Raw genomic sequence first — 27,960 nt, forward strand, 5'->3', positions numbered from 1 at the left:
ATATCATAGCAGACCACCCAACACTCCAGAAACTGCCAGCATGACAGAATTCATCTGAATTTTTTCACTTGAACATGCTACGTCAGCTTCTTTTCTTAGAACACATATGGCCCAAACCCCCAGACATCCTAGAAGAATTACATATTTCAAATATTTTCAAATTAGTTTCCTATTTTAATAAGGCAAAGCAAAATCTTTTGCATTTCACTGACATATGCCTGAGAAGAAGAGGGTTTGAGCAAAATACCCTTTTTGTCAAAGCTTTGCCAAAGTCAGGATAGCAAACGTACCAGTGAGACAAATGTACATTGCTCCCTTCTCCTTGAAACTCTTCTCAGACCCCTCTTGCCATTGTAAGATCCATATCCAAAAGCTAGCAGACCATTAAGTGCAGAGCAATGCAGAAGTGGCTTTAAAGGTACAACTCAAAATGTAAGGAGGTAAAACAAAGGCCTCTCAGCCTTCTCCGTATGATGAGCCATTCGTTTTTAGTCAAAAGGAGCCTTGTCACAGCTTGTGGAGAGCAGAGTGAATTCAGTGCTTCCCTTTGTACCTGTGAACTTGTACAAAACGTTATTAACATACCCCTACTGGGCTTGTCATAGAGCAAACAGGCTCCTGAGGGCTTCCTCAGGAAAACTGAGGATTCTCCCAGAAGAAGCAGGGCACAGATACAAGGGAATGCTCTGCTGGCTCCTGGTGGAGGGGGAGGAAGCAGTAGTGCTTCTTCATATACTTCATCTAAGAAGTTGCTGGTGTTTTTTGAGAGAGGACTCTCAATGCTGTGAACCAGAGTTTCACCGGGTAGAAAGTACAAGTCCTGGTGCTTTTCTCTTACACAACAGAGCAGCTCAGAACAGAGGCAACTTGTTCAGATATAAATGCCTGCATGGCGTTCTAGAAAGCAGAAGGGTTTATACTGACCTAAGGTAGCACCTCTCCTCACAAAGAGCTAGTCAACCAGTGTTGAAATACAACTTCACTCAAGTGAAAGGAGGACTAAAGCATTTCCCACAACTTCACTCAGGTGAAAGGAGGACTAAAGCATTTTCCCTTGGCACAGAGGTAGAAAGACAAAAATCATGGCAATTAAGGAAAAAATTATTTTCTATGAAAAGTATCGTGGGTTTAATATTATCCTTTTCAGAGTGGGACTGGAACTTTACAGTGAATCCAAATTCACCAAGTGAGACTTTCACAAGTAAGACTCTCCAAGTGCAAGTCCAAACTTTCTCCTCCCATTATTTGAAAGTTTATTTCCAGCTCCTCTTCATCAGTAATACAAAACAACAGTATCACACCTGTTTAATCTGCCTCTTTTTTTTGTTTTATTTTTGTAACCTGGCACAAATAACCAGTAGCAGTAGTAAAAGCAACCATTGTTTCCTGTTGACACTTGTCAGAATTAGGGAGAACTCATCTATGTTTCCTCTTTAGCATCCAGATGCACTAACAAAACCTTTGATATTTGGTATTTTATCCCTGTATTTTCCCCTAGAAGCTCAAACACAAAACATGATGCTGCTGCATGACCTGCCCCACTACTATAGAGAAATTGAGGGAACCAAAATCCTATCAAGAGCCTTTGAGTCCAATGAGGTACTAACTCAGCTTCAAATTCCTTCTTGTCCAACTGTCTCACAAGACAGGTAAGAACAGAACTCATAAAGGTAAATTATTTCATTAAAAGTATTTGATATCCATTTGCTGTTACCAAAAGTATTTTCTAATGGTTACGTTTTTCTGGCAAGACACAATTTTTTCTTTTTGTTTTAATGAAACAAAACGTTTTCTACTTTGTGCAATAGTCTGTCAGTTCCCTGGGAAATATGTTGATTACACCTGAGAAGAGGAATGCTAAAATATGTTATACTGTGGCTTTAGGGCGCAAAATCTCCGGAATTAACTTTCATAAAACCAACCTGTATATTGTATTTCTAATTTGGAAAAAATGAGCATATTTCACAAACCAATCACCAATATTTATCATATTATTCTTTGATCTACGCCTGTTCTGAACCTTTTTTTTTTTCTGGATTACAGGTTGACCTAGAATTACTGAGATAAACTTTAAAATTAAAATTTAAGATTACAGGAAGCCTGAATTTTGCTTTTGTAGTCATCAATGTGTAATCAGGAAGTTTCAGGAATCAATGCATTTTTACTCTATTGTACAGGCCCAATTATACTGTTAGCTAGGGGGCAAGATATGGCAGAATTCCTGCAGTTTTTAAGTTCTGGAAAGCTGAACCTCCATGCTGCTCAGTACTCATGACAATTTTTTTTTTTAATCTGAATTTCTATTTTTTTACATACATAACAGATTCCAGAGTTAATCTCAAGTCCTCCAGTGTTCTTTCACGTGAGATTTTCTCTCTTTTGTTAGCAAAATCAATTCTTAGTTTCCATCTTATTGACAGCCTTCTGGTTTACTACTACTGCTAACTTCTTCCATTATTTGTAATGTCTCATATCCAACATCTGAATTCCAGTCAGAGTATTTTGATATTATTGGATTATCACACTTGTCAAACTGTGTCTTGATGCCTCCCACTTACATATTTTCCCTGAGGCAAGTTTTTGTTGTATTCCTTGCATTACAGGAATTTGGGTGAATTTCCATCTGAACTGTTTTAACTATTGACAGACTTGAAAGTTTACTGAATTATAGGCCTGATGTAAATTTTAGTGAATGTACAGGGAAGATTAATGTTGCCGACACAGGATACCCAGCAAAAGGAAAAATTAAGCTCAGAATAGGCTGTGATATCAGGATCTGAACGCACCAGCAAAGCATCTTTCAGATGACAACTATGTTAGACCCAACTCTGAAACACAAACAAGAAATAAGTACGGCCAGGTCATAACATTTCTCTTCTCTGTGAACAGGAAAATCTGTATTGTAATACAGGCAGCAAGCTACATTTTTCTGCTAATGTAAACACACACTCCCATGAACTCACCAATTTATACCTGAAAAGAGGGTGGCTGCGTGTTTTACAATATCATACATGTTTTTAAAATGGTGCATTTTTTTCTAGTCACATAATTACAAGTAAATAAATAAATAGAACACAGTTGTTCTCAGCTTTTAAAAATACTGCATCCATGAATTTTATTACATTATCATCTTGGACTAGAGTATTTGTTACCAATATTTGCATTGATAAACAGCGCCCGTGAATAACCAGAGGCACGTATGTGTATTTGTATAATGTTAGGTTACATATATACAAAGAAGGTACCCTAAGGATTTTACCCTATGATCAGGTAGTCAGATTCAGCATTGATATACTAAGATGTATATAGTTATTTATATGTTTATTGGGGAAGAGTTAATTAAAAAAAAGTTCAGCCATTCCCACACCCCAAAAAATTCACTGAATTCCAAATCAGTATGTTGCTCAGTGACTATGTCTATGTTGGCAAGTATTGTGGACTACAGGAGAAGACGAATAGAGTGAAACAGTTGGTGCTGAGGATCTGAGGTCCAGAAAAAATGCATTTCAGGTGCTCTTTACTTTGCATTACCTCTAGTGTGATTCCAGGGACTGAGGGTCCATTTGTGGCTGTGGTGCCCTCCTGGTGCATTCCTGGAACACATCTTCCAGTTAATTTCATCCAGAAGGAACCCAGTTCATGTACTCCAAGACCAAGGCACTGCAAAATAGAGATTCATGCCAAAAGTGCACTCCTGATCCAAACTAAAATGGCAGTGTGAATGCACCCTGTGTGAACTCATACAAAGGCAGGTCTTAATCTTATCCCTCTAAGAACTCTCTTTCCACAGACCTTCTGCAAGCTGTTGGCAACACACCCCCTCAGATGTGTTGGCTTCATGCACTGATCATATCAGTCACTGGAGCCCTTCACAAGCTCACAATCTAAGATGCTGTATTCATACACTCTGGTTTGAGCTCCCCACAACAAAACAAATTTGAAGGAAAAAATGTAACTTTTTAAAAATAAGGGAGGCACTAGCAAACTAATGTTCTGATCCCTGAACGTTAGCTTTTTTTTTTTTTTGTCAGAACAAAAAAGACAGAAAGCTGGAAGTTGGCTGTCAGAATTCAGAATAAATCTACAGTTGTGGAAGCTAGAAATGGTAATAGTCTCTGTTAAATCATTGACTATATTGCTGAGACTCTTAAGGATTGTTCATGATACACTCTTTAAAACTTTGTTCACCCTAGCCCTCATTTGATATTCTCTGAGCAGAGACATTTTTTTCTGTGTCCTTGAGATCTTCAATATCACTGGATCAATATCAGCTATAAATGTTTCTTTGTGAGAAAGAGACTTGGAAACATTTTAAGCTTAACAAAGTCCTGTTTGGACTGAATGGATGATCAGACCTTTGTGTGCAATGCTTCTCTTTTCTGTCTAAGATAAAGTCGTTGTTCTGCAACTTAGTAACCTATAGATAGCAGTCAACAAGAATGATTTATTAATGTTTCCAATGAGAGTCAGTTTAATGAATACAAACACCACAGCCATGCAGGTGACTTGGCATCTGCCTGACTACTTTCAGAAGGGGGAAAAGAGGCTTTAGACAGAACTTAAGAAATGGATGTTTGAGTTCCTTCAGAAACTTAAAAACAGAAAAGCTTTCTGATAATCTATGGCACATGAGATTCTTATTTTGGTTCATTGTACAATACAAACATATTGCCCTTTGCACCCTGGCAAACTGGATAAAGGAACAGCATCAGGTAGCAGCAGAGTGGTGCTGAACCACATGGAAGGAACTATATGATAGGAGGGCGCTGTGCTGCCAAGAAACCAGACAGAACAAAATACAACACAGCAGCACTGTCTGTGTCTTGTAGATCACGATCTCTCCCATAGATTTCCCTAAGATCTGTTTAGATATCTAGGACTCTACCACAGTTTGAGTCTCAATGTACTCTGACAAGAAGTTTTTGTAGCCATTGTTTTTTCTTCCTTAAAAGCCCATACTCATAACGAAGGTCAGGATTGTAATGTTCATGGAAATGCTCATAGCCACATAATAAGAAGCCTATTTCTCCTCACATTTTAGGAGATGTGGGCTCAGGGATGTTATTCTACCTTTGAATCAATGTAAGACGAAGTCAGAATTAGGGGAACCTTACACCTGAAAAACACCATAAGCCTGACTCTAGCTAGTACCTTCAGAGTGGCACTTTTTCCCAGTATAGCTTAATAAAAAACACCCTCTCCCTCCATCTCCAAAGTAATGATCAACACTAGCAAAGATTAATAACAACTCTGTTTAAACAAGGATTTCTTTAGCTGATACACCTCACTCCATCAGGAATCACACATCCAGAAACCTAGAGCAACACCATACTTTGGAGCTCAGGGCAGAGAAACCCAAGGTAATTGGGAGCGAGTTGGAATATCTGCATGATTCACCACAGCCTGTGCTTTGATAGCAGTGCAGTGGCTGTACCACAGTCAACAAAGGCACTCCTACTGGTCTGCAGCCATGTCCAGCTGCTTCACTCATCAGTAAAGAAACACACAATATCAGAAAAAGATGGTAGAACAGATGAGGTCTAGCTAAAGCAAGAATCGGGGCCACTCAGTGATGGAGGGGCTGACAACAAACGTAGACATGGCTGCTGGCTCCCAGCTCATTCACCTAAACATCACTCTTTGGTTTCATACGAATGAAGACAGCACACCAGTAAAATATCCCGAGGGTGACCATCCCCATCACATACAACAACGGTTCATTACTTCCTTGATAAGGTTTTCAGAAAATCCTGGACAACTAAGTCAAATTTAAATCACTCAATTTGGTTCTTACAGAATCATAGAATCATAGAATATCTCAAGTTGGAAGGGACCCATAAGGATCATCAAGTCCAACTCCCTGCTCCTCACAGGACTACCTAAAACTAAACAATATGACTAAGAGCATCATCCAGATGCTCCTTGAACTCTGACAGGGTTGGTGCCATGACCACTTCCCTAGGGAGCCTGTTCCAGTGACCAACCACCCCCTCAGTGAAGAACATTTTCTTAACGTCCAACCTGAACTTCCCCTGATGCAGCTTCACTCCATTTCCTATGGCTGGTCACCAGAGACAGGAGATCAGCACCTCCCCCTCCGCTGCTCCTCTTGAGGAAGTTGTAGACTGCGATGTCGTCACCCCTCAGCCTTCTCTTCTTCAAGCTGAACAAACCAAGTGACCTCAGCTGCTCCCCATAAGTCTTGCCCTTGAGACCTTTCATCATCTTGGTTGCCCTCCTCTGGACACATTATAATAGTTTGATGTCCTTCTTATATTGAGGCTCCCAAAACTGTACACAGTACTCGAGGTGAGGCCACACCAGTGCAGTATAGAGTGGGACAATCACCTCCCTCGACCGGCTAGCTATGCTGTGCTTGATGTACCCCAAGACACAATTGGCCCTTTTGGCTGCCAGGGCACACTGTTGACTCATATTCAACTTGCCATCAACTCAAACCCCCAGATCTCTTTCTGCGGGGCTGCTCTCCAGCCTCTCATCCCCCGATTTGTACATATAACCAGGATTACCCCATTCCAAGTGGAGAATCCAGCACTTGCTCTTCTTAAATGATGCTGATGGGACTTCCATCCCAGGAGCATGACAAGGTGCTGTGATCCCACAGTGATAGGATCAGTGCAAGAATGTATAATGAGCTTGAAACAAGAATTTTCATTGCTCGTGTTTTTCTTTTCTGAATATGCAATCCCTTGGATTATTTGGTGTCCAGGCAAGTGAATTCCACTCTGAAGAGAAAAAGAGGTCCAGAAACAAGCCTTCCCTTTTCCACAAGGTGGAAAATGCCTAGGTGGCATATAGTCTGTATACCTGTCTTCACATTCCTACCCTCACATTGCAAGCAAGCAAAGGTTTAGGCCAACTCAGTCATAGTACAAAGGTAGGAGTCACAAGGTGACTCCTCATGAGAAAGTAGATGAGTCACAGTGACTACATGTCCCATCTCAGAAAACCAACTTAGCAGTCAGAAAGAGAGAAGAGGTTTGCAAGCTACTTTATAAACCCATGTTCATGACATCCATTTGTTGTTTGTCTTGGGCAACTCTCACAGTAAAGCGATACTGCAGAAGAGTTGTTCAGAGCATAGCCAGACGTCACAATCCTGATAGTGCTATTGTAGGGGCAAAATAGAGTAGCTTTTCCTCCACACTAAGTTTCTGTATTACACAGATTAGCTTCCAGGTAAGTAGCAGAGCTACAGTATCCCCAACGGCACCACCTTTGCTGATCTCAGTGAAACCTACCAGAGATGCAGGCTAGAAATTAATTAGGAATTTACTCTAGTGCAAACAATTATAGAGGAGAAAGCTGAAGTGGGCAAGATGCAAATGAAGTCTTTTCGTGGCTGTGCCTCTGATAGCACTGGCACAAATTTCAGCGGGGGAAGTATGAGAAGCCTATATAAATATGTTTACAATAAAGCCTTGCACGAGAGCTGGAAGGCTGTCTGACCATAGGTGCTTGCGTTGCTCAACTGACAGCACCCGTGGCACAGAAGCACACATTACAGTGGACAGTGCTATTGTGGGAAACTGCTTAAAGAAGAAAGGGAAGACAATTCTGAACTTGTGGTTAAACCCAGAGTATTATGAGCATATTCCCGTTGGACTGTGCTATAACCCGCAAGCCTTGGGAGCCCATTGAGCCAGCCATAAAAGTCAAACAAATCCCTTCTGATTCAGCATAATTTCTCTCCCTTTCTTGCAACCAACATCTCTTCTTCAGCCATACAATTAAGGCCACCCATTCCTTTTAACAACAGACACTTGATTAGACGCCTTGGATCAAGCTCAGCTTTAGCAAGGCCAGGTCAGAACTATAAGGCTATTTCTAATACCAGGAAAATCTTACTGGTTATGGCTGATTTTTCCAAATGCATTTCCTTCATTTTGGCACTCCTGTTTGCTCTCTCTTCTGTTGTGGTTTGGTTTTTTTTTTTACCTGATGTCCTGTACTAACAACTGATTTGTTTTCCATTCTTTAAACTCAAAGACAGGTACGGTGGTGTCTTCTCATCAGATTCTTTTCAGTGAAAAGGACCATGCAGTTTGGCTGGATTCTGGGAGCCCTTTGGCTGAAAGTGATCCCCATAACATAGGAATAACTTAACTCCTTATAGGATCAAAAGATGGAACCTGCACCCATTCAAGGCATTCTCACAGCTCCTACTGAGTGTTAGGGGTGCATGGTGAGGGGCTGTAAGGGCCAGGCCTTCAGAGAGGGAATTGCTCAGTGTTCTCAGGAACTTTGGATTCAGGCATGGGTGCTCAGCACCTCTCAAAATCCAGCCCTGCAGGACTTAGATTTTGAAACTGAGGATATATAAGTGGTTACGGGACTGGTGCCACAGCCAGGGATTCAGCTACTTAGACCATGGGACTCACTTTGAGAAACCTGGTCTACTGGGGGCTGACGGGGTCCATCTGTCAGAGGAGGGGAAGAGCATCTTCGGTCATAGGCTTACCAAGCTGGTGAAGAGGGCTTTAAACTAGAGATGCCGGGGGAGGGGAACCTCAATCCATCCCACTCCTACCAGTTTGACGCCAGGGCCAGCAATAGATGCCCAGAGCCTGGAGAAGGAACACAGGGCAGCAGGAGAGTGCCTGAAGAGCAGCACAAAGGAACTCCAGCCAGTAAGACAGCTTCATCGGGGGCCCAACTTAAATGCCTCTATGCAAATGCACGTAGCATGGGGAACCAACAAGAGGAGTTAGAGACATGCGCACGCCTGCAGGGCTACGACCTTACTGGCATCACACAGACGTGGTGGGATGGCTCCTATGATTGGAGTGTTGGGATGGAGGGATACAGGCTCTTTAGGAAGGACAGGCAGGGGAGATGAGGAGGGGGTGTCGCCCTCTATGTCAATGACCAGCTGGAGTGCATGGAGCTCTGCCTGGGGATGGATGAGGAGCCGACCGAGAGCTTGTCAGCATTAAAGGGAAGGCAGGGACAGGTGACATTACGGTGGGGGTCTGCTACAGGCCACCTGACCAGGAAGACCGAGCGGATGAGGCCCTCTATAGACAGATAGGAGCAGCCTCACGCTCACAAGCCCTGGTCCTCATGGGGGACTTCAACCACCCCGACATCTGTTGGAGGGACAACACGGCAGGGCATAAGCAATCGGGGAGGTTCCTGGAATGCGTCGATGATAACGTCCTTCTCCAGGTGGTAGAGGAGCCAATGAGGAGAGGTGCTATGCTGGACCTTGTTCTCACCAACAAGGAGGGGCTGGTGAGGAATGTGAAGCTCAAGGGCAGCCTGGGCTGCAGTGACGACGAAATGGTGGAGTTCCAGATCCTTAGGGCACTGAGGAGGGCGCACAGCAAGCTCACTACCCTGGACTTCAGGACAGCAGACTTTGGCCTCTTCAGGGATCTGCTTGGTAGCGTGCCATGGGACAAAGCCCTGGAGGGAAGAGGGGCCCAGGAAAGCTGGGTAATATTCAGGGATCACCTCCTTCAAGCTCAGGAGCGATGCATCCCAACAAAGAGGAAGTCAGGCAAAAATGCCAGGAGGCCTGCATGGATGAACAAGGCCTTGTTCTCAAACACAAACTCAAACACAAAAAGGAAGCCTACAGAGGGTGGAAGGACAGGTAGCCTGGGAGGAATACAGAGAAATTGTCCGAGCAGCCAGGGATCAGGTTAGGAAAGCTAAAGCCCTGATAGAATTAAATCCGGCCAGGGACATCAAGGGCAACAAGAAAAGACTCTATAGGTACATCAGGGATAAAAGGAAGACAAGGGAAAATGTGGGCCCTCTCCGGAACGAAACGGGAGACCTGGTTACCTGGGACATGGAGAAGGCGGAGGTACTCAATGACTTTTTTGCATCGGTCTTCACCAGCAAGTGCTCGAGCCTCACCGCCCAAGCCACAGAAGGCAAAGGCGGGGACTGGGAGAATGAAGAACCGCCCACTGTGGGAGAACATCAGGTTCGAGACCATCTAAGGCACCTGAAGGTGCACAAGTCCATGGGACCCAATGAGATCCATCCGCGGGTCCTGAAGGAACTGGCGGATGAAGTTGCTAAGCCACTATCCATCGTATTTGAGAAGTCATGACAGTCCAGAGAAGTTCCCACTGACTGGAAAAGGGGAAACATAACCCCCATTTTCAAAAAGGGAAAAAAGGAAGTCCCGGGGAACTACAGGCCAGTCAGTCTCACCTCTGTGCCTGGGAAGATCATGGAACAGATCCTCCTGGAAGCTCTGCAAGGGCACATGGAGGACAGGGAGGTGATTCGAGACAGCCAGCATGGCTTCATCAAGGGCAAGTCCTGTGTGACTAACCTAGTGGCCTTCTATGATGGAGTGACGACATTGGTGGACATGGGAAGGGCTACAGATGTCATCTATCTGGACCTCTGTAAGACCTTTGACACGGTCCCCCACAACATCCTTCTCTCTAAACTGGAGAGGTAGGGATTTGATGGGTGGACTGTCCGGTGGGTGAGGAATTGGTTAGATGGTCGCATCCAGAGGGTAGTGGTCAACAGCTCAATGTCCAGATGGAGTTTGGTGATGAGTGGCATCCCGCAGGGGTCTGTATTGGGACTGGTACTGTTTAATATCTTCATCAATGACATCATAGACAGTGGGATCGAGTGCACCCTCAGCAAGTTTGCAGATGACACCAAGCTGAGTGGTGTGGTTGACACACCAGAGGGACGGGATGCCATCCAGAGGGACCTGGACAAGCTCGAGAAGTGGGCTCGTGTGAACCTCATGAGGTTTAACAAGGCCAAGGGCAAGGTCCTGCACCTGGGTCAGGGCAACCCCTGGTATCAATACAGGCTGGGGGACAAAGGGATTGAGAGCAGCCCTGCCAAGAAGGACTTGGGGGTACTGGTGGGTGAAAAGCTGGACATGAGGCAGCAATGTGTGTTTGCAGCCCAGAAGGCCAGTCGTATCCTGGGCTGCATCCAAAGAAGCGTGGCCAGCAGGTCGAGGGAGGTGATTCTGCCCCTCTACTCTGCTCTGCTGAGACCCCACCTGGAGTACTGCATCCAGCTCTGGAGCCCTCAGCATAAGAAAGACATGGACCTGTTGGAGCAGGTCCAGAAGAGGGCCACGAAAATGATCAGGGGGATGGAACACCTCTCCTGTGAAGAAAGGCTGAGAGAGTTGGGGTTGTTCAGCCTAGAGAAGAGAAGGCTTCAGGGAGACCTTATTGCAGCCTATCAGTACTTAAAGGGGGCTTATAAAAAAGATGGCGGCAAACTTTTTAGCAGGGCCTGTTGCGACAGGACAAGGGGGGATGGCTTTAAACTAAAGGGGGGTAGATTGAGACTAGATCTAAGGAAGAAATTTTTTATGCTGAGGGTGGTGAAGCATGGGAACAGGTTGCCCAGAGAGGTGGTGGATGCCCCATCCCTGGAAACATTCCAGGTCAGGTTGGACGGGGCTCTGAGCAACCTGATCTAGTTGAAGATGTCCCTGTCCACGGCAGGGGGGTTGGACTAGATGACCTTTAGAGGTCCCTTCCAACCCAAACTATTCTATGATTCTATGATTCTATTTCCACACTAGCAACATCTATGAGTTTTGATATTAAGGCTTATCTGAGAAATCAAGACAAAAACATATCAATTGATTTGGATTTTTACAAGCAAATAGAGCATAAGCTGTCTACATTTATGCTTTCTCTTTGCACAGAGGCCTTCCCACTGAGCAGTACTGTGATGTCACCCAGCTGAAAAAAAGTGATATGTGTATAAATTATGAACTGTAAGTTTAAACTGTGCGTTAAGCAGATTGTGAATTTAGTGAATATAACAGCAAACTGAATATTCATTTCACTCTGGTAAGATTATGCACATATGATATGAAGTGCAGATATGATATGAAATCTGAAGGGCCATGTTCTGTAAAAAGGGATTAGCTAGTAACAAAGGAGAGCAAACACAGTTGGGAAGGAAATTCAGAGTACGGCATTATACCCCTTCAGTTTAGTATCTCTTCACAAGGGTCTCTTAGTGTGCTTTACAGGTTGTCCATATTTATCAACTCGTAATACTCAAAATTATTAGCCTACTAGTTAGAATCCAAATTAAACTGAAGTAACTGAAGTAACCATGACATCGTGTATTTCAGTCTATTTTTCGGGTGTGTATATATATATACAGATGTATTTTTGGAGGAAGCTTGGCAAGGATTATTTTTCTCACTGCTGCTGTTCAAGAGATATCAGATTGAATGAATTTGGATGCTGCTGGAGTTCTGCAATCCAACATTTTGCCACTTGATGGCAACAGCAAGACACTTAAATTTGATCAAACTACCGAGATTTTAGATTAAGGTAATTTAAAGTGTAAATGTAAATTCTTCAAAAGCAGAAAAGGAAAAAGTTACACCTCTCACATTTGCATTGATAACTAGACCATATCAGAAGCCTGAGAATAATTCTGTGACGATTTCTCAGTTATCTTTATAGGGCTGTGAGGTGCATTGTTTGACCCCACCACTCTCCCTTTAGCCTCCCTGCACGTGAGGTACCTGCTCCCCATTTTGTGTAAACTCAGACACTCTAGAAAAGCAGGAGAGCTAATTGTAAACAGGCCACAGAAGCTACACAAGGAAACCTGCAACCCCGTTCTTTGTAATCCACTGCTTTTTGCAGGCTTCTCTCTTTATTACCTCATTACAGCATGCAGCAGAAGCAGAAGTGAGTGTGGTTACCTACAGTAGTGTACAAGCCAAAACTCCTTTTTACTGGGACAGCTTATGGCCTTTGACCAGCAATGCACATTAGAGGCATTGGCTGTGCTGCTTCTGCAGAATTTGATTACAAGCTACAAGGAAGTAGCAAGTTTCCCTGCAAGTTTCTTCCTATAAGTTTCCTAAGCACTAAGTGACAAGAACTGGCCCGTGCACTTTTGTAAGATAATGGAGCACTTTTAAGTTATTTTAAAACCAACATCCAAGCAAAGTAGGCACTCTCATGTTGCACAGTCAAGCTGGGTGGTTCTGTTTTATTACCTAATCCATCCCCAAGAAAACTCCATTGACTGCAGCAGAATGATGCTGGCAAACAATTTGGTCCGCTGTGACTTGCTAGTCAAGTAAGTGTCCTTTTATGTGACATTGATATTGGTATCCCTGAAACAGCGGAAACACAGGCAAATTGTGGAGTAAAATTAAAAACTGTGCTTCGCATGGGGTAGGAGGCCTGCTGTGTTTTCAGTAATTCCTAGGCTGGCCAACCTCAAATGCTTCCTGGTTAAGGATGCTCTGGGACCCATTCACTTCATAGCAAGAGCGTTCCTCGTGCCGGTTGCTCAACAGAATGGACCATCCATGTACACAGGCTGAGGTAGAGATCACGGCACCTTTCTGGGGATTTGCTTCCTTAAGAGGAAGCAACCAGGGACTGCTGTGACTCTGTGCCCTTGTGCTAGCTGTATAAGGAGGAAGGAGGTTTTACACAGGAGCAGATCAAACTCTGGCCCCGTACATACTGAAAAGTACACGACCTTGGACTCTGAATATTTGATGAACAGCACATTGATATACTTTCTCCATTATTTTGCACTCACATCTTAACCTGAAACATGCCGGGTCGCTAAAAATATTTTATGGTCTATGCTTTGTCCTAGTTTGAGCGTTTTCTTTTCCTACAAGGTTGTATTTTCTTGGTCTTTGAAAGACTTTTAAATTGAAGGAAAGAAAATATCCTTTAAAACAGAAAGTTTTGTTTAAAACACCAAAAAAAAAATCTTCCACGTTCATAGTCCAAGGTGTTTCAGAGCAAATACTCTTCCTGCTGTCAGGGACTATTAAGTGGTGACAGCCATATGGAACCTTTTCTGAAAAATACCGAGTGGTGCTCTGCAGGCCTACCTGGGGGCTATTAACACTCAGTTTGTTTACCTTATAGCCTGTGAGGCCTCCTTTGAGCCATTACTGTCTTTTGTGGGAAATGAATTACCAGGCATTTACAATAACTCTTTACACTTTCATGGGACAACTATGCCTTTGCCTTAAGTATGTTCACTATGTATCCTTGTGCAGTTTTGCACTAGAATGAATCACTGCGTTTGTGCAGATGTGCTTTTATAAGTGCATTAGCAGTGGGCCACACACATATGCCCTCCCAGTCAAATGTACTGGAGAAAACTAGTTGCCTCCTCCCATCTAAAGACGTAACGAGTCCTCAAGTTCACATCAAACAAGACTGCAACATCCTGAAAGGCCTTGAAACACACCCTTCTGCCATTGCCAAGAACCTAGTTACACACACTCTACATCAGGCTACAGCATTTGCAGCTGTCCTTCCAAAGACAAGTCACACCAATGAGGTTTTCGGTGGGTTCAGTGACAGCACAGAATGAATGAAAACTGGCTTTTTTCCATGTGGGTTTTAATCTGCTTTCACTGTTTATCATGCTGCACAGCACTTCTATTCCTCTGGCTGTCCCCCAGCTCCCCAACCCCTGGTGGTTCCCTGACCTGCAGCTCCCCGACCAAGCAGGTTTTAAGGTTAGGCAAGATAAGTGATTGCCTCCCTTTGAAATAATAAAGGGCTGCAGAGAAAGCCAATTAAAGCATGTGAAACATTTTATTCTCCAGTCATAATTTCTATCTAGAAAAGAAGCTGAAGGTCATGAGGCCCCCCACACTGCATCACTCTCAAATCAACACCACACCTGAGAGAAGAAACAGCCCTTCAGAGGCTCCTACCATGTGTCGGAGAGTAGAAAAATGGTGGGAAGTGGGAGCTCCTCATGAAGGTCACACAGGTTCCAATGTGTCTTTTATTACCGTTACTTAACAAGTGTGTCCCTGCACCCAGTGCTCGCACTACATCAGGAGGGGAGCTGCAGAACTACTGCAGGCGAAGCCAGTGTTTCCATAAGGATACTCTCTCTCACGTGAAACTTGGTTTATGCCTATTTTATCAAAAAGTGTTTGATGAGTGCCCACAGTGCACTCATTGCTAGGGAAATGGGATGGTGTCCATCTGGACCACTCCCTGGATTTGTTCTGGGGCTTTCCAAACTGGGAGCATAAGTCCCTCCAGCTTGAGTCTGACTTCTTTTCAAGAGACTGATAGACTCCATGTCCTCTGTGGACTGAACACAAAGGGGCAGATAACATAATACTTAGCAACTGTTTCTTGTGTGATACTGGCAGACTCCAGCAAAAGTCTACTAGAACTCCAGTGAAAGCATCTCAGTGCCAAATTTGGAAAAGCTGCTATTTCTTTCTTCTTTTCCAGCCAGAGCTCTACCTTTCTATGCTGCCATCCATTCTGGGTGGCTTCAGGCTTGATTACCCAGTTTGAATTTTAAAAATATAAGGAACACTCTAAATAACTGTCCACCTTTGAAAATGCAAAGCTTTGCTGGCTGTTACAACCTGAGCTCACAAAGCTTCTCTAAATCACAGTACAGTCATGAAAATGCTTGTTCATCCTTAATTTTATTGCTGCCTTAAGTTGAGATGTTATAATGAAAAAGTACTCTACAAAGGTACTGAAGTAGTTCTGCCATGCCAGAGCACAAAGCAGACTGACTGTCCTTATTTTTGCATATTTGTATCAGGAATATGCCCAATGAATGCAATGAAGAATGTAACAATTCACACTGTAACACAATGTAACAATTCACATTGTAACAATGGAATGGAAATGGAAATTGAAAATACTTCTTAGTGTTTATTTTCAATTCACATTGTGTTACAATTGTAATATTGTAACATTGTAAATACAATGTACAATTACAATTGTAATATTTTCCTTCATGTCTACAGGACCAGTAGACATACAGCACCAGTTCTAACCATAGAAATGGAAAGTCAATTAGAAGTATCTGTGGAATAAAGTTTTAAAGATTGCTGTCCTGTAAGTATGGATATTTCTGTAAAAGCTTTCTGTTTTCAAGACAGACACAAAGTTTGAATCAGAGTCCCAGGTCATTATAAATGTAACAATATACAAATGGTTGTCAGAATCCAACACTTTGATTAAGTCCTGTTATCTTTGTAGCATCACACATTAACAGTAGATCTTTTGTTCAGCTCAGTTGAGGCATGAGTTATGCTGTAACTTGTGAGATATCACACCTCGTGTTGACTGCACTGAGTCCCATGGCATCACAGCACAGATTTCACAATGAAATGCATGACTTGTGCATGTTGTATCAGAATGTGTGAACAAAATTGATCTGGCACTTGGAGATTATCTTCAAAACACCCATGCCAGTATGGAAAGAAATAAGCACAGGATTGTATTTAGATTCTTTGAGCAAGGGGGCATATTTCCTCTTTGTAACTGTGCAACACCTATTTTTACGGAGACTAATTCAATGATGGACTGGCCAAGTTGCAGCTCTTGAGTCACAAGTGACTTGAACAGAGCTTGGGTGCAGCTCCCATGCTACGGCTGTGTCATTAACCAAGCTACTGAGTAATCCCCAGCTGTGGGAGGAGGAGAGTTCCCACAGGAACTGCTAAGGCTGAAATGATGGAGTCCCCACGGGGCCCATTAACATCCCACATGGCTCTGTCCTCAAACTGAGCAAGGGGAGGAGCCATGAGAAGTTATCACCATCTCCTCCTTGGGAATGAACCTGGGACATCCCTCTCGTCACTGAGAAAAACAAGGGGACAATATGAAGATTTTGGTATATGGGTTGTAGAATCAAGAAACTTTGTGTGATCACTGTACAAATAATAAAGCTTAAAAAAAGACTACCAGCAGTCAATCTCTCCTACCCATATATGGTAAAGACCCTTTGAAGCAAGACCTGCTAATTAAGCCTTCCTCATGAAATACATGAGATTTTGGAACTCCAGATGAACCACTTAGATTAGTCCAGTAATATTGTCTTTCAGGCTTTTTTTTTTTTCATTATACCACAAAGAACCATTAAGCAAATTAATTAAATTTTTAATCTTAGACATTTTTCTGACTTGGTACAATTGCCACGAGACTCTTAGCTAGCCTCAGTGATTAAATTCTTGCCCTTTAAAGTTAGTGTTTTCTTTTGACTGCTTTTTTAAAACTTACTTGAAGCATAAAATAAGTCTCCATGGTAAAACATAAATAATTTATCAGCATGGAATGAATAAGTATTTTCTCTGCAAGTAGAAACAGGACATGTTTTCTGTTTTGCATTACTGATAAAAGGATTTATTTTTACTAATAGCACATACCATTGTTAGTTAATAAAGTCCTTACTACACAAAAGCGTAAGAGGATAGATTTTTCCCTTGCTCCTTTTAAAAAGACATTCTGCACACCACTTGTTCCCGGTGCCTTTTCAGTCTTTGGCACCTGGCAACACAAAACATTCCTCATGGAATGAGTAGTATCAGGAAGAATATTGTCTGCATTGCTTACACATTGATTTGTCCCTAATGTGTACTGATTGCACTGATTCAGATAAAATGTGGGATGTGCAAATGAACATGGGTCACTTCAGGTAACTTATTATTTTTCTTCCCTAATATAGGCTTTGTAAATCACCAGACAGTTTGGCTAAGTGAATACATTTCACCTATATTATATCTTATCTTTCCTTTATGAAATAAAAAGGCAAGTTGTTCCTCTTACAGCCATAATTGCACAGTGCAGGTTCCTTGGCAATAAGTAGCAGCAACACTACTAGATGTTGTGGTTTAACCCCAGCCAGCAACTAAGCCCCACACAGCCACTCGCTCACTCCCCCCTGTTGGGATGGGGGAGAGAATCGGAAGAGTAAAAGTGAGAAAACTTATGGGTTGAGATAAAGATGGTTTAATAGGTAAAGCAAAAGCCATGCACATGAGCAAAGCAAAACAAGGAATTCATTCACTCCTTCCCATCAGCAGGCAGGTGTTCAGCCATCTCCAGGACAGCAGGGCTCCATCATACATAACGGTTACTTGGGAAGACAAACGCCATCACTACGAACATCCTGCCCTTCCTCCTTCTTCCCCCAGCTTTATATGCTGAGCATGACGTCATATGGTGTGGAATATCCCTTTGGTCAGTTGGGGTCAGCTGTCCCAGCTGTGTCCCCTCCCAACTTCTTGTGCACCCCCAGCCTCCTCGCTGGTGGGGTGGGGTGAGAAGCAGAAAAGGCCTTGACCCTGTGTAAGCACTGCTCAGCAGTGACTAAAACATCCCTGTGTTATCAACACTGTTTCCAGCACAAATCCAAAACACAGCCCCACACTAGCTACAATGAAGAAAATTAACTCTATCCTAGCCAAAACCAGCACATAGGCAAAAAACTCTCTCTCGAATGAAGCATGCAGTGATAGGTTTAACAGGTTAGCAGTGTTTGCCTAGCACACCCACTCTCCTAACAAATACTAATCTTGCTGACTTGCCTATGGGCTAACTGGGTTTTCTCAGTTGTGTTGTTCATGGCCTCTTTACCTAATGTGAATTAAAGTGTTTGGGAGCATCTACCAAGCACAGCTAAGGGATCTAAAGTATGTATAAAGCAGATTTATGAAAGAGAAGCCTCAGAAAAGCCCAGCTTGGTAAGACATCTCATTATGCCATGATGCAAAGCCTCAGGAATGAAATTAATTTGGCTCCGGTATAAGGTTGTGACTTTGCTTTATACAGCAATTGGAGAAAGGCATTTGCTCTCGGTAAGCTGCTGTATACAGCTGTGGTAAAGTTTAGAAGAATCCCAAAAGGGTGACAGTCTCTCTTACTGGAATAAACCGCTGCTTCCATTTTCCTCAGAATATTTCAGGATTTCCCTGATTTTAATAAGTTTTTAAATTATTCTATCATGAAAAACTGAAAGCTGAAGAAAATAGGCACAGGAACGTGGGCACTCCATGAAATCCCAGTTCTCAGTACCCCATAAAACTCTCCAGTTTAGCTTTGTCTTCCTTCCTCCCAGAAATAAACATCTTCTTAGAGGCAAATTTTGATTTCACAAGCACAAACTCAGTTACTATTAATTGGAGCTGTGCAAGAATCAGAAGTCCACATTTTCCTTCCCTTAAGCCACATAAAAGTAAATGTGAATTGCTATGACTGATTATGTACAAAAGCTGCAAAGGAATCATCATTGTGAATTTTTTGCAGGGTGCAAGCAAGAGGGGATTAAAGAACTAAGATACCGCCTTTCTGATTCTCACATCTCTCCCAGTTCTTGCAAAGTGTTATATCTAATGCTAAAACTCTGTGAAATGCAAAATAAGGAAATCTTGTTTCTTTCTGTCCTTCCTCCTGCCAACTCAAACCAACCCAAGACCACTATGCCTGCCATTTCACACCTCTCATCTCTACCAGACACACATCTTTAGGTACGTCATGTTCCCAAACTTCAGATCACCTGAGGATCGAGACGCTGAGATCAATGCAAGCAGTCATCAGCCTTTCCATCCCAATATCCCTACCAAGGCTTTTGATGTGGTTCTGAGGAAGACCAGAGGTAAGACCACACTCTTTTGGTTTACCATTTATTCTTGAAACTTACTTAGAAACACTACTGAAGTCATGACTCTTTTCTACTGAAGCTTAACACAGCCAGAATCTGAATATAATAATATTTCATTGATCATTGGTCAATTTAAGAAACACTAATCATGTGTGGAGGTGGGCTTACAAAGCCTTTTTTTGCACAACAGGAGGATCATCGAAGGCCAAGACCTATTTCCAGCAAATCTTAGCAGGTTCAGAATTACTAGCTAAGGGGGCAGCTACCACTAGCACTTAGAAAATACTTTAACTTCATTTTTTGTTCCCTCCATATGGTTTGACTTCCTCTAAGATCAGGACACTCCAGTTCTCAGTGACTGAAGGAGAAATCTCTGGTTAAGTACAGATAACCCAGACCACACTCAGGTGACTTTTACCACTGGAAGGTTGTATTTAAAACCTTTGTGCCTTTTCCACATCTTACCTTTACAAAACTCAGAGTAGCTATTATGTAGTTAATGCTGACAGCATCATTGTGAGGTAAATAGGGAAATTGAGGCAGAAAGACTGGAGAGAAGAAGCAGTGATAGAACCAGGGTTGGAAATTAAGCTCTTCCAAGCATGCACTGCAGTTTCATTTTTATAAGACATGTAGTAGCACTCAGTTATTCCTCTGATGGTGACATTATGAATATAATTTACCTAATGTGAATTAAAGTGTTTGGGAGCATCTACCAAGCACAGCTAAGGGATCTAAAGTACGTATAAAGCAGATTTATGAGAGAGAAGCCTCAGAAAAGCCCAGCTTGGTAAGACATCTCATTATGCCATGATGCAAAGCCTCAGGAATGAAATTAATTTGGCTCCGGTATAAGGTTGTGACTTGGCCTGTTCAGGACGCTGGTTGAGAGAGTCCCATGGGAGACGGTCCTGAAGGGCAAAGGGGTCCAGGAAGGCTGGACGATCTTCAAGAAGGAAGTCTTAAAGGCGCAGGAGCAGGCTGTCCCCATACACCGTAAGAAGAACGGGCGGGGAAGACGACCGGCCTGGCTGAACAGGGAGCTTTTGCTGGGACTCAGGAAAAAAAGGAGAGTTTACCACTTGTGGAAGAAGGGGCAGGCGACTCAAGAAGAGTACAGGGATCTCGTTAGGTCGTGCAGAGAAGAAATGAGAAAGGCAAAAGCCCAGCTAGAACGCAATCTGGCCGCTGTCGTTAAAGACAACAAAAAAAGTTTTTACAAATATATTAATGACAAGAAGAGAGCCAAGGAGAATCTCCATCCTTTATTGGATGCGGGGGGGAACATTGTCACCGAGGGTGAGGAAAAGGCTGAGGTACTCAATGCCTTCTTTGCCTCAGTCTTTAACAGGCAGACCACTTATCCTCAGGGTACTCAGCCCCCTGAGCTGGAAGACAGGGACGGCGAGCAGGATGAACCCCCCATAATCCAAGAGGAAGCAGTCAATGACCTGCTACGCCACCTGGATGCTCACAAGTCTATGGGGCTGGATGGGATCCACCCGAGAGTGCTGAGGGAGCTGGCGGAGGAGCTTGCCAAGCTGCTCTCCATCATTTATCAGCAGTCCTGGTTAACGGGGGAGGTCCCGGACGACTGGAGGCTTGCCAATGTGACGCCCATCTACAAGAAGGGCCAGAAGGAGGATCCGGGGAACTACAGGCCTGTCAGCCTGACCTCGGTGCCGGGGAAGATTATGGAGCGGTTCATCTTGAGGGCGCTCACAAGGCATGAGCGGGACAACCAGGGGATCAGGCCCAGCCAGAACAGATTCATGAGAGGCAGGTCCTGCTTGACCAACCTGATCTCCTTCTATGACCAGGTGACCCGCCTAGTGGATGAGGGAAAGGCTGTGGATGTGGTCTACCTGGACTTCAGCAAGGCCTTTGACACCGTCTCCCACAGCATTCTCCTCGAGAAGCTGGCGGCTCATGGCTTAGACAGGTGGACTCTGCGCTGGGTCAAAAACTGGCTGGACGGCCGGGCCCAGAGAGTTGTGGTGAATGGAGTTCAATCCAGTTGGCGGCCAGTCACGAGCGGTGTTCCCCAGGGCTCAGTTTTGGGGATGGTCTTGTTCAATATCTTTATCAATGATCTGGATGAGGGGATCGAGTGCACCCTCAGTAAGTTTGCAGACGACACCAAGTTGGGCGGGAGTGCTGATCTGCTCGAGGGTAGGAAGGCTCTGCAGAGGGACCTGGACAGGCTGGATCGATGGGCCGAGGCCAACTGTATGAGGTTCAACAAGGCCAAGTGCCGGGTCCTGCACTTCGGCCACAACAACCCCATGCAGCGCTACAGGCTTGGGGAAGAGTGGCTGGAAAGCTGCCTGTTGGAAAACAACCTGGGGGTGTTGGTCGACAGCCGGCTGAACATGAGCCGGCAGTGTGCCCAGGCGGCCAAGAAGGCCAATGGCATCCTGGGTTGCATCAGAAATAGTGTGGCCAGCAGGAGTAGGGAAGTGATCGTGCCCCTGTACTCGGCACTGGTGAGGCCGCACCTCGAATCCTGTGTTCAGTTTTGGGCCCCTCACTACAAGAAGGACGTTGAGGTGCTGGAGCGTGTCCAGAGAAGGGCAACGAGGCTGGTGAGGGGTCTGGAGAAGAAGTCTTATGAGGAGCGTCTGAGGGAACTGGGGTTGTTTAGCCTGGAGAAAAGGAGGCTGAGGGGAGACCTCATCGCCCTCTACAACTACCTGAAAGGAGGTTGTAGCGAGGTGGCTGTCAGTCTCTTCTCCCAAGTAACTAGCAATAGGACGAGAGGAAATGGCCTCAAGTTGCGCCAGGGGAGGTTTAGATTGGATGTAAGGAAAAATTTCTTTACTGAAAGAGTGGTGAAACATTGGAAGAGGCTGCCCAGGGAAGTGGTGGAGTCCCCATCCCTGGAGGTATTTAAAAGACGAGTAGATGAGGCACTTAGGGACATGGTTTAGTGGGCATGGTGGTGTTGGGTTGACGGTTGGACTCGATGATCTTAGAAGTCTTTTCCAACCTTAATGATTCTATGATTCTATGATAGAGCCAGCTTCACAATTCATCAAGCTTTATTTTTTGTTGTTGCCGTTTTTAAAAATCATGCACAGAAAATGCAGTAAGAATCTTCCCTGCTGGTGTGTAAATCAATTCAGAGCTCCTGCAATTGGCCATGGGCAGATGGCCTTCTGCAGAGGCAGCTTTATCTGGTGTAAGATCCAGCCCTCAGCTGCTTGTCACCACCTCTCTGCCTGAGACAACTAGCCTTGCAGACCTGGTGGTGCAGATAATCACATTGAGTGCTTCCAAAAAGGCAGTTGGGTTAACTTATGCTGATTAAACGGGTCATCTGATCTAATCCTGCTGATTTTCTACCAAAAGAGTGAAGATGAGTTCTGTCTGCAGATCCTCTCCCAAGGTAGAAGAGACATTAGCAGTAGCTCACAGAAAGAACCTCTTCCACCAGCACAGCTGTCTTTATAGTGAGCATATGTCTACAGCTTAAAATGCAGATCCATCTGTCATTCTGATCAATGGTGTTCCATTAGAACATGTTAAATATTTCCCCTATAGGTAATCCATATAGGCATGAAGTTGCCAGTGCTCCAACTCCTGGAAGAAGGCTGTGCACTGTCGGGGCAGCACACATACTTCCACGTACGTAGTTCATACAGAAAAGAGCAAAATGCCTTCTTTTTTTTTTTAATTAAACTTCTCTGCATCTCTTTCATGGGAGACATTTTTACACAGAGAGCTCCTGTACTGTTCCAAACACTTGCAGACCATGAATTACGCATCATGCATACAAAGAGTGAAAAGCTTCAGAGACAGTTTTCAGCCACCTCAGCAATGTATAAACAAGATCAGAAGCTAGCAGGCTGTCCTGTGACTGAAGTCCTTTAAGCGCTAACTAGCTCTCGTAGGACCTAGCCAAGTAGCTCTGGAGATAAAAAGAACAAGAAGAAGAAGCAATAATAGCTGCTGACCATACATTTGGGACAGAGGAAGGGGGGGCTGCATTCAGAAGCCCAGATTACACTCTGCAGCTCTTCAAAGAAATGGGTTTGGGCAGCAGTAGACCTTTGCTCCTCCTTACCTCTCCACAAGTCCCGCCAACATACTGACAGGCTGGTGTCTCTATTTCCATGTCTTCAAGAAAACAGACGTCCTCTTTGTGGATGGTCTTTGCCTCCAACCTTGCCTTCCCCAGTGTCATGATGGAGACTGGGCTGGTCCATAAAACAGAAGAGTGAATTTGTTCATGAATGATCACATTTCTACTATTCTACATCTTGGGTAAACACTAGTTCTCTTCCCAAAGGGATGTAGCCTGAAGTTTGATGGCAGATAAAAGTCATGAATAGTGTAGGAAAAAATAGTGGTGAACAAAGAAAGATACAGCCTTTGTAGACACACAGTCTTACAGATGTGGCAAGGGAAACAATAAGTGGCAGTCCATTTTAAGGCAGTCTATAATTGTGACTATGAAAGAAAGCTTATGTTCTGTAACGTTCTGCCCAGGTATGGCTACCATGGAGAACCTGATTCCAAGTTATGTGAATTGAGTTCAGCTGAATTATGTACCTGTTGAGTCTTCCACTTGAGTAGTAATACTGTACTGAAGACATTTTTCCACCACATTTTTACTTTTATTAGCATTTACTAAACAGATAGTTGCGGGAGGGGAGGACAATGCGACAACTGTTATTTCAAACCTTTAAAATAGTCTTTTCCATCCAGCACACATATTTGGTTTATGCCTTACCTATTTCTTCTTATCCTTCAGTTTCCTAAGTTTGCTGAAGAAAAGGGTCAAATATACTATCCAAATCCACCAAAGACAGTCGCCCCCAACTCCACTTTTAAAGAGCTAGAACATAACCTCTCTCCAAGAACAACCAATATGCTACAAAACACTGAAAGGGCTCTGGGGATCACAACATACAGTCGGGACTTCACAGATAAGCATTTTTTGTTAAATTAGTTTACTTGGGGTCGCAATGAAAGACCACAAAGTGTTAGCCCCTAAATTTCTCAAAGAAATTAATTTTTTTGTCATTTAGTAACAAAGGCCAGAAAAACTATAAATTATCTGAGGTTTTTCAGGGGGACTGTGCATTAATTCAGATTTTTCTAACCAATAAAAATGTATGACAATAAATATGTCTCCATTAAGGAAGAGGTCCTATGAATTCCCTTATCCTGGATAACTATTACATAAAAGCAGCTGGCAGATTAACTGGAGAATTAGGTGAAGACATGGAACTAGTAAGTACTGCATTTACTAAGAGTCTTATGCTTCCACCACAAGTAATACTGGCAAGAGTATTACCAGATTCAGCTAGCAGAATTAAGCCTTTCCTTTGATAATACTTAAGCGCAGGGCAAGGCTCACTCTAAAACAGAGGCAAAAGTTCAGTATACTAAATCAGTCCTGACACAGCTGGTTGACAGAACTTCTGTAATGGATTAATGACTTGTTCAGGGTTTGCAGGGGGGGAAGTTATTGTGATTATCTGCTCATTTTTTATCTTATCATTTAAAGTTGCCACCAACACGACAGCAATTCAAACGACCTTTTGCCTTGAGAAGTATGAGTAACAGTCTCCATAAAACGAGCTGGCAGCTCTCATGTGAATGGTGCACCACTGCAGAGACTGAAACATATTGGCTAGATGTTCAGCTGATGTTAATCAGGACAACCCCACTGGACTCATCAACTTACTGTCTTTACTGCACACTGTTTATTTGATAAGTGACTTATTACCATTGCAGACTATTGCCTCCTTACTAACTATACCAGTTTAAGTTTGGCAGAGTTTCTACGATTCATCCTCCTCCATTTACATGAGTGATTTGCCTTTCTTCCTTAAGGGTGCATCAGTAACATTATCATATTCTATTTTAATGCAAAGATTTACTCTAAAGAATGTATAAAACTATATTGTAAAACTCCATGTTTATGGTCTTCAACAATTTTTATGTACTGTGTGGCCTGTATAAAAGTGAAAAGATACTATTTGTATTAAATTCTACTCATGCAAATGAAGCATAACATGGTATATATGCATAGCAAATCAAGTTGAGCTGCTTTTTGCTAATGCATCATTACCTGTAATGGCTTAAGCCATTCAGTGACACCTGCACATTGTCATGCAGAGTACATACACACATCTAATTTATTCTAACTGACTAAGCAATTCTGCAGGTAAACCAGAAGGAATGGATTCCTGCTCACCCTTCCACAGCACTGCTGGCTTTACAGCATTTGCGGGTTCAAACTGCACAGAAATACAAGAAGCAGGGCAACTAAGTAAGATGCTGTCATTTTCTTATAGTCCAAAAATGGCCCTGGATAAAAAGTCCCCAAAATGTCTTGCTTTCTTTCTATTGGATTAAAAAAAAATCCAAGTAAGGAAATCCTTTTTGAAATGGCATTTACAAGTTTCTGATAATTGAATCCCTGTACCTGATATGGAAAACCTGTCTAGCTTTTTCTCCAGTGTGATGAAGAAACAAATGTTTCACTTCATGATGATGAACACTTTAAAGAACGCTTTCAACAGCTCGTCTCTGGAAATTAAAATCCAAATTAGCAGCTTACATTAATTCAAAACTGAACAGTTTTATTGCCCTCTGGCTTCCAAAGTGTGATTGGCAGAGGCCTACCCTGGGCCATGCTGATCTACCTGAAAAACATTATTCCACTTAAAGCATATATACGTTAAATATCAAACACTTGGATTGTTCAGCACAGTAACTGTTGAAAAACATTCTCTGGCTATAGGACTCAAATGTACTTATGTTTGAACAGTTCCTATAGAATGCGGCTTTGACTCTGCACCAGTATCTGAAGCCTCAACAGTACAAATGATTAATACAGGGTAACAGTATTCAAGCAGTGGGTCAAACTGTGGTTGAGAAAGCTAAAAAGCCACATGCCAGTGAGCATCCTCAGTCCCACTTGCAACAGTTCCTAAAAGAAGTTAAACCACACTAATGCAGGTCACCGTTTATACTATCATGTTGCTTATGAGACCACAAATGGGAAGACAGATGCTTATAGAAGAAAGCAGAACAGAGCACAAGACATCTATACCCATCTATATCTTATGCATTGGGGTGGAGCAGAATATTTTCTTTTCCAAAGCATAAAGACTGACTCTAAGCTCCCTATGAGGCAGGGCGGTAATGAATGTTTGGGCTGCTTTCCTTTGCCTGGGAGACCCCTAACTGAGCCATTTCACTAGTCTCAGGCAATGATCTGCTAAAATAAGCAGTTCCTGCTAAAATAAGACTTAGATGACAGTGTAAATCCTGTTACTTCCTCCATATAGAAAAAAACATTTCTGCCTAGTCTCTCACAAGTGAGACCTCTTGAAGGGTGCACTGCATGTTTACTTCAAGGTCAACGTCCCCATGAATCAATTCTGCAAGAACAGTACTCCTCCAGTGTTCAGATGCCTCCGCCTTTATTCAGCGTTCCTACTGCAGTAGCTGGCTACTCAGCCACAATGCTGAGTAAAATAAAACCACTTGCCAGTCTAGGTCAGCAGCGTAAAGTGACAGAAAGCCCAGACGAGAAACGGGATGTGAGCCAAGAGCAGGCCACTCTGTCTCAGACATGCTACCAGAAAGTTCATTATCTGGGTACAAGGCCGCCAATAAACAAACTTCAGGAAATCACTGACACATCGCAAACAGAAGCATTGTACAGGGGGCAGCTTTCAGGCAGGCCTGAACTTGAATCCCTTACAAAATCTGCACGTTCCCTTTCCTACAAAGACTTCAAGCCCAGACATTTGGATCAACATACAATATGGGAAAACCCAGTTAGTCCGAGTAAGCCAGGCTTACCACCGGATGTAAAGAGTGAGGAAAGTAGAATTTTGTTGCACAAGCTTTGGCATCAAGAAGCATGTCAACCTGCATGGACGGGCCAAGAGAGACAGCACTGCCTGGATGGATCCCTAGCTGTGAGGTTCCCTGGCACCAGACAGCACTGCTGGAACTGCAGTATTCCTTCTCTAAGACAGCAGCACAAAAACGTTTTCATGATTCCACAACAGGAGACAAAAGACCTCAGAGATAACATTACTGAGGGAAAGAGACACAAATTCTATAGTTTCAATGCTTTTTATTTCTTTAACTGACACATTCCTTGGTCCTTTAAAAATAGAGTAACAAATTAAAAGTACTTCAGTACAAACTGTCTGTCCTTTCCTAGAGAACCACAATAAATTCAAATAGTAAAGAGAAGAGCAGCTAGGGTAGCTCAGGACATGTGCAGCCGTCTGAGAAGACTAGAAGAGCTTGTCTTGGTCTAGAGGCTGTGAAAACACGACTTTTCTTGAGAAACACATTAGTGGGATAAACATTGGTTACGGAAACAGCTGGTTTGTTAAAGGCCAAATGGATTCACAAATGAGCGTTACAGTCTGACTGGGAATAAACTTAGGCTGGGAATCACAAGATGATTTTTAATGGTCACAGCAGGGAGGTTCAGGAATAGCTCTTCAATAGATAAGGAGAGGATCAGAAAACAAGCTGCTTCAGAATGGACCTGGCCAGTTTATG

At 43.3% G+C, this 27,960-nt stretch overlaps 1 protein-coding gene across 1 annotated transcript; it reads left to right on the plus strand.

Annotated features, from left to right (window-relative positions):
* Positions 1-1,515: 1,515 nt before the first annotated feature.
* SPMIP4 (sperm microtubule inner protein 4) lies at positions 1,516-27,536 on the plus strand. The gene is given in 9 exon segments (XM_076332114.1): positions 1,516-1,649; positions 11,681-11,752; positions 17,479-17,508; positions 19,226-19,407; positions 22,957-23,015; positions 24,170-24,357; positions 26,741-26,975; positions 27,380-27,456; positions 27,458-27,536. Coding segments are annotated over 9 exon segments (1,056 nt in total).
* The last annotated feature ends 424 nt before the right edge of the window (positions 27,537-27,960 follow it).

Source organism: Aptenodytes patagonicus, chromosome 2, assembly GCF_965638725.1.
Source record: "Aptenodytes patagonicus chromosome 2, bAptPat1.pri.cur, whole genome shotgun sequence".
NCBI classification, from domain to species: Eukaryota; Metazoa; Chordata; class Aves; order Sphenisciformes; family Spheniscidae; genus Aptenodytes; species Aptenodytes patagonicus.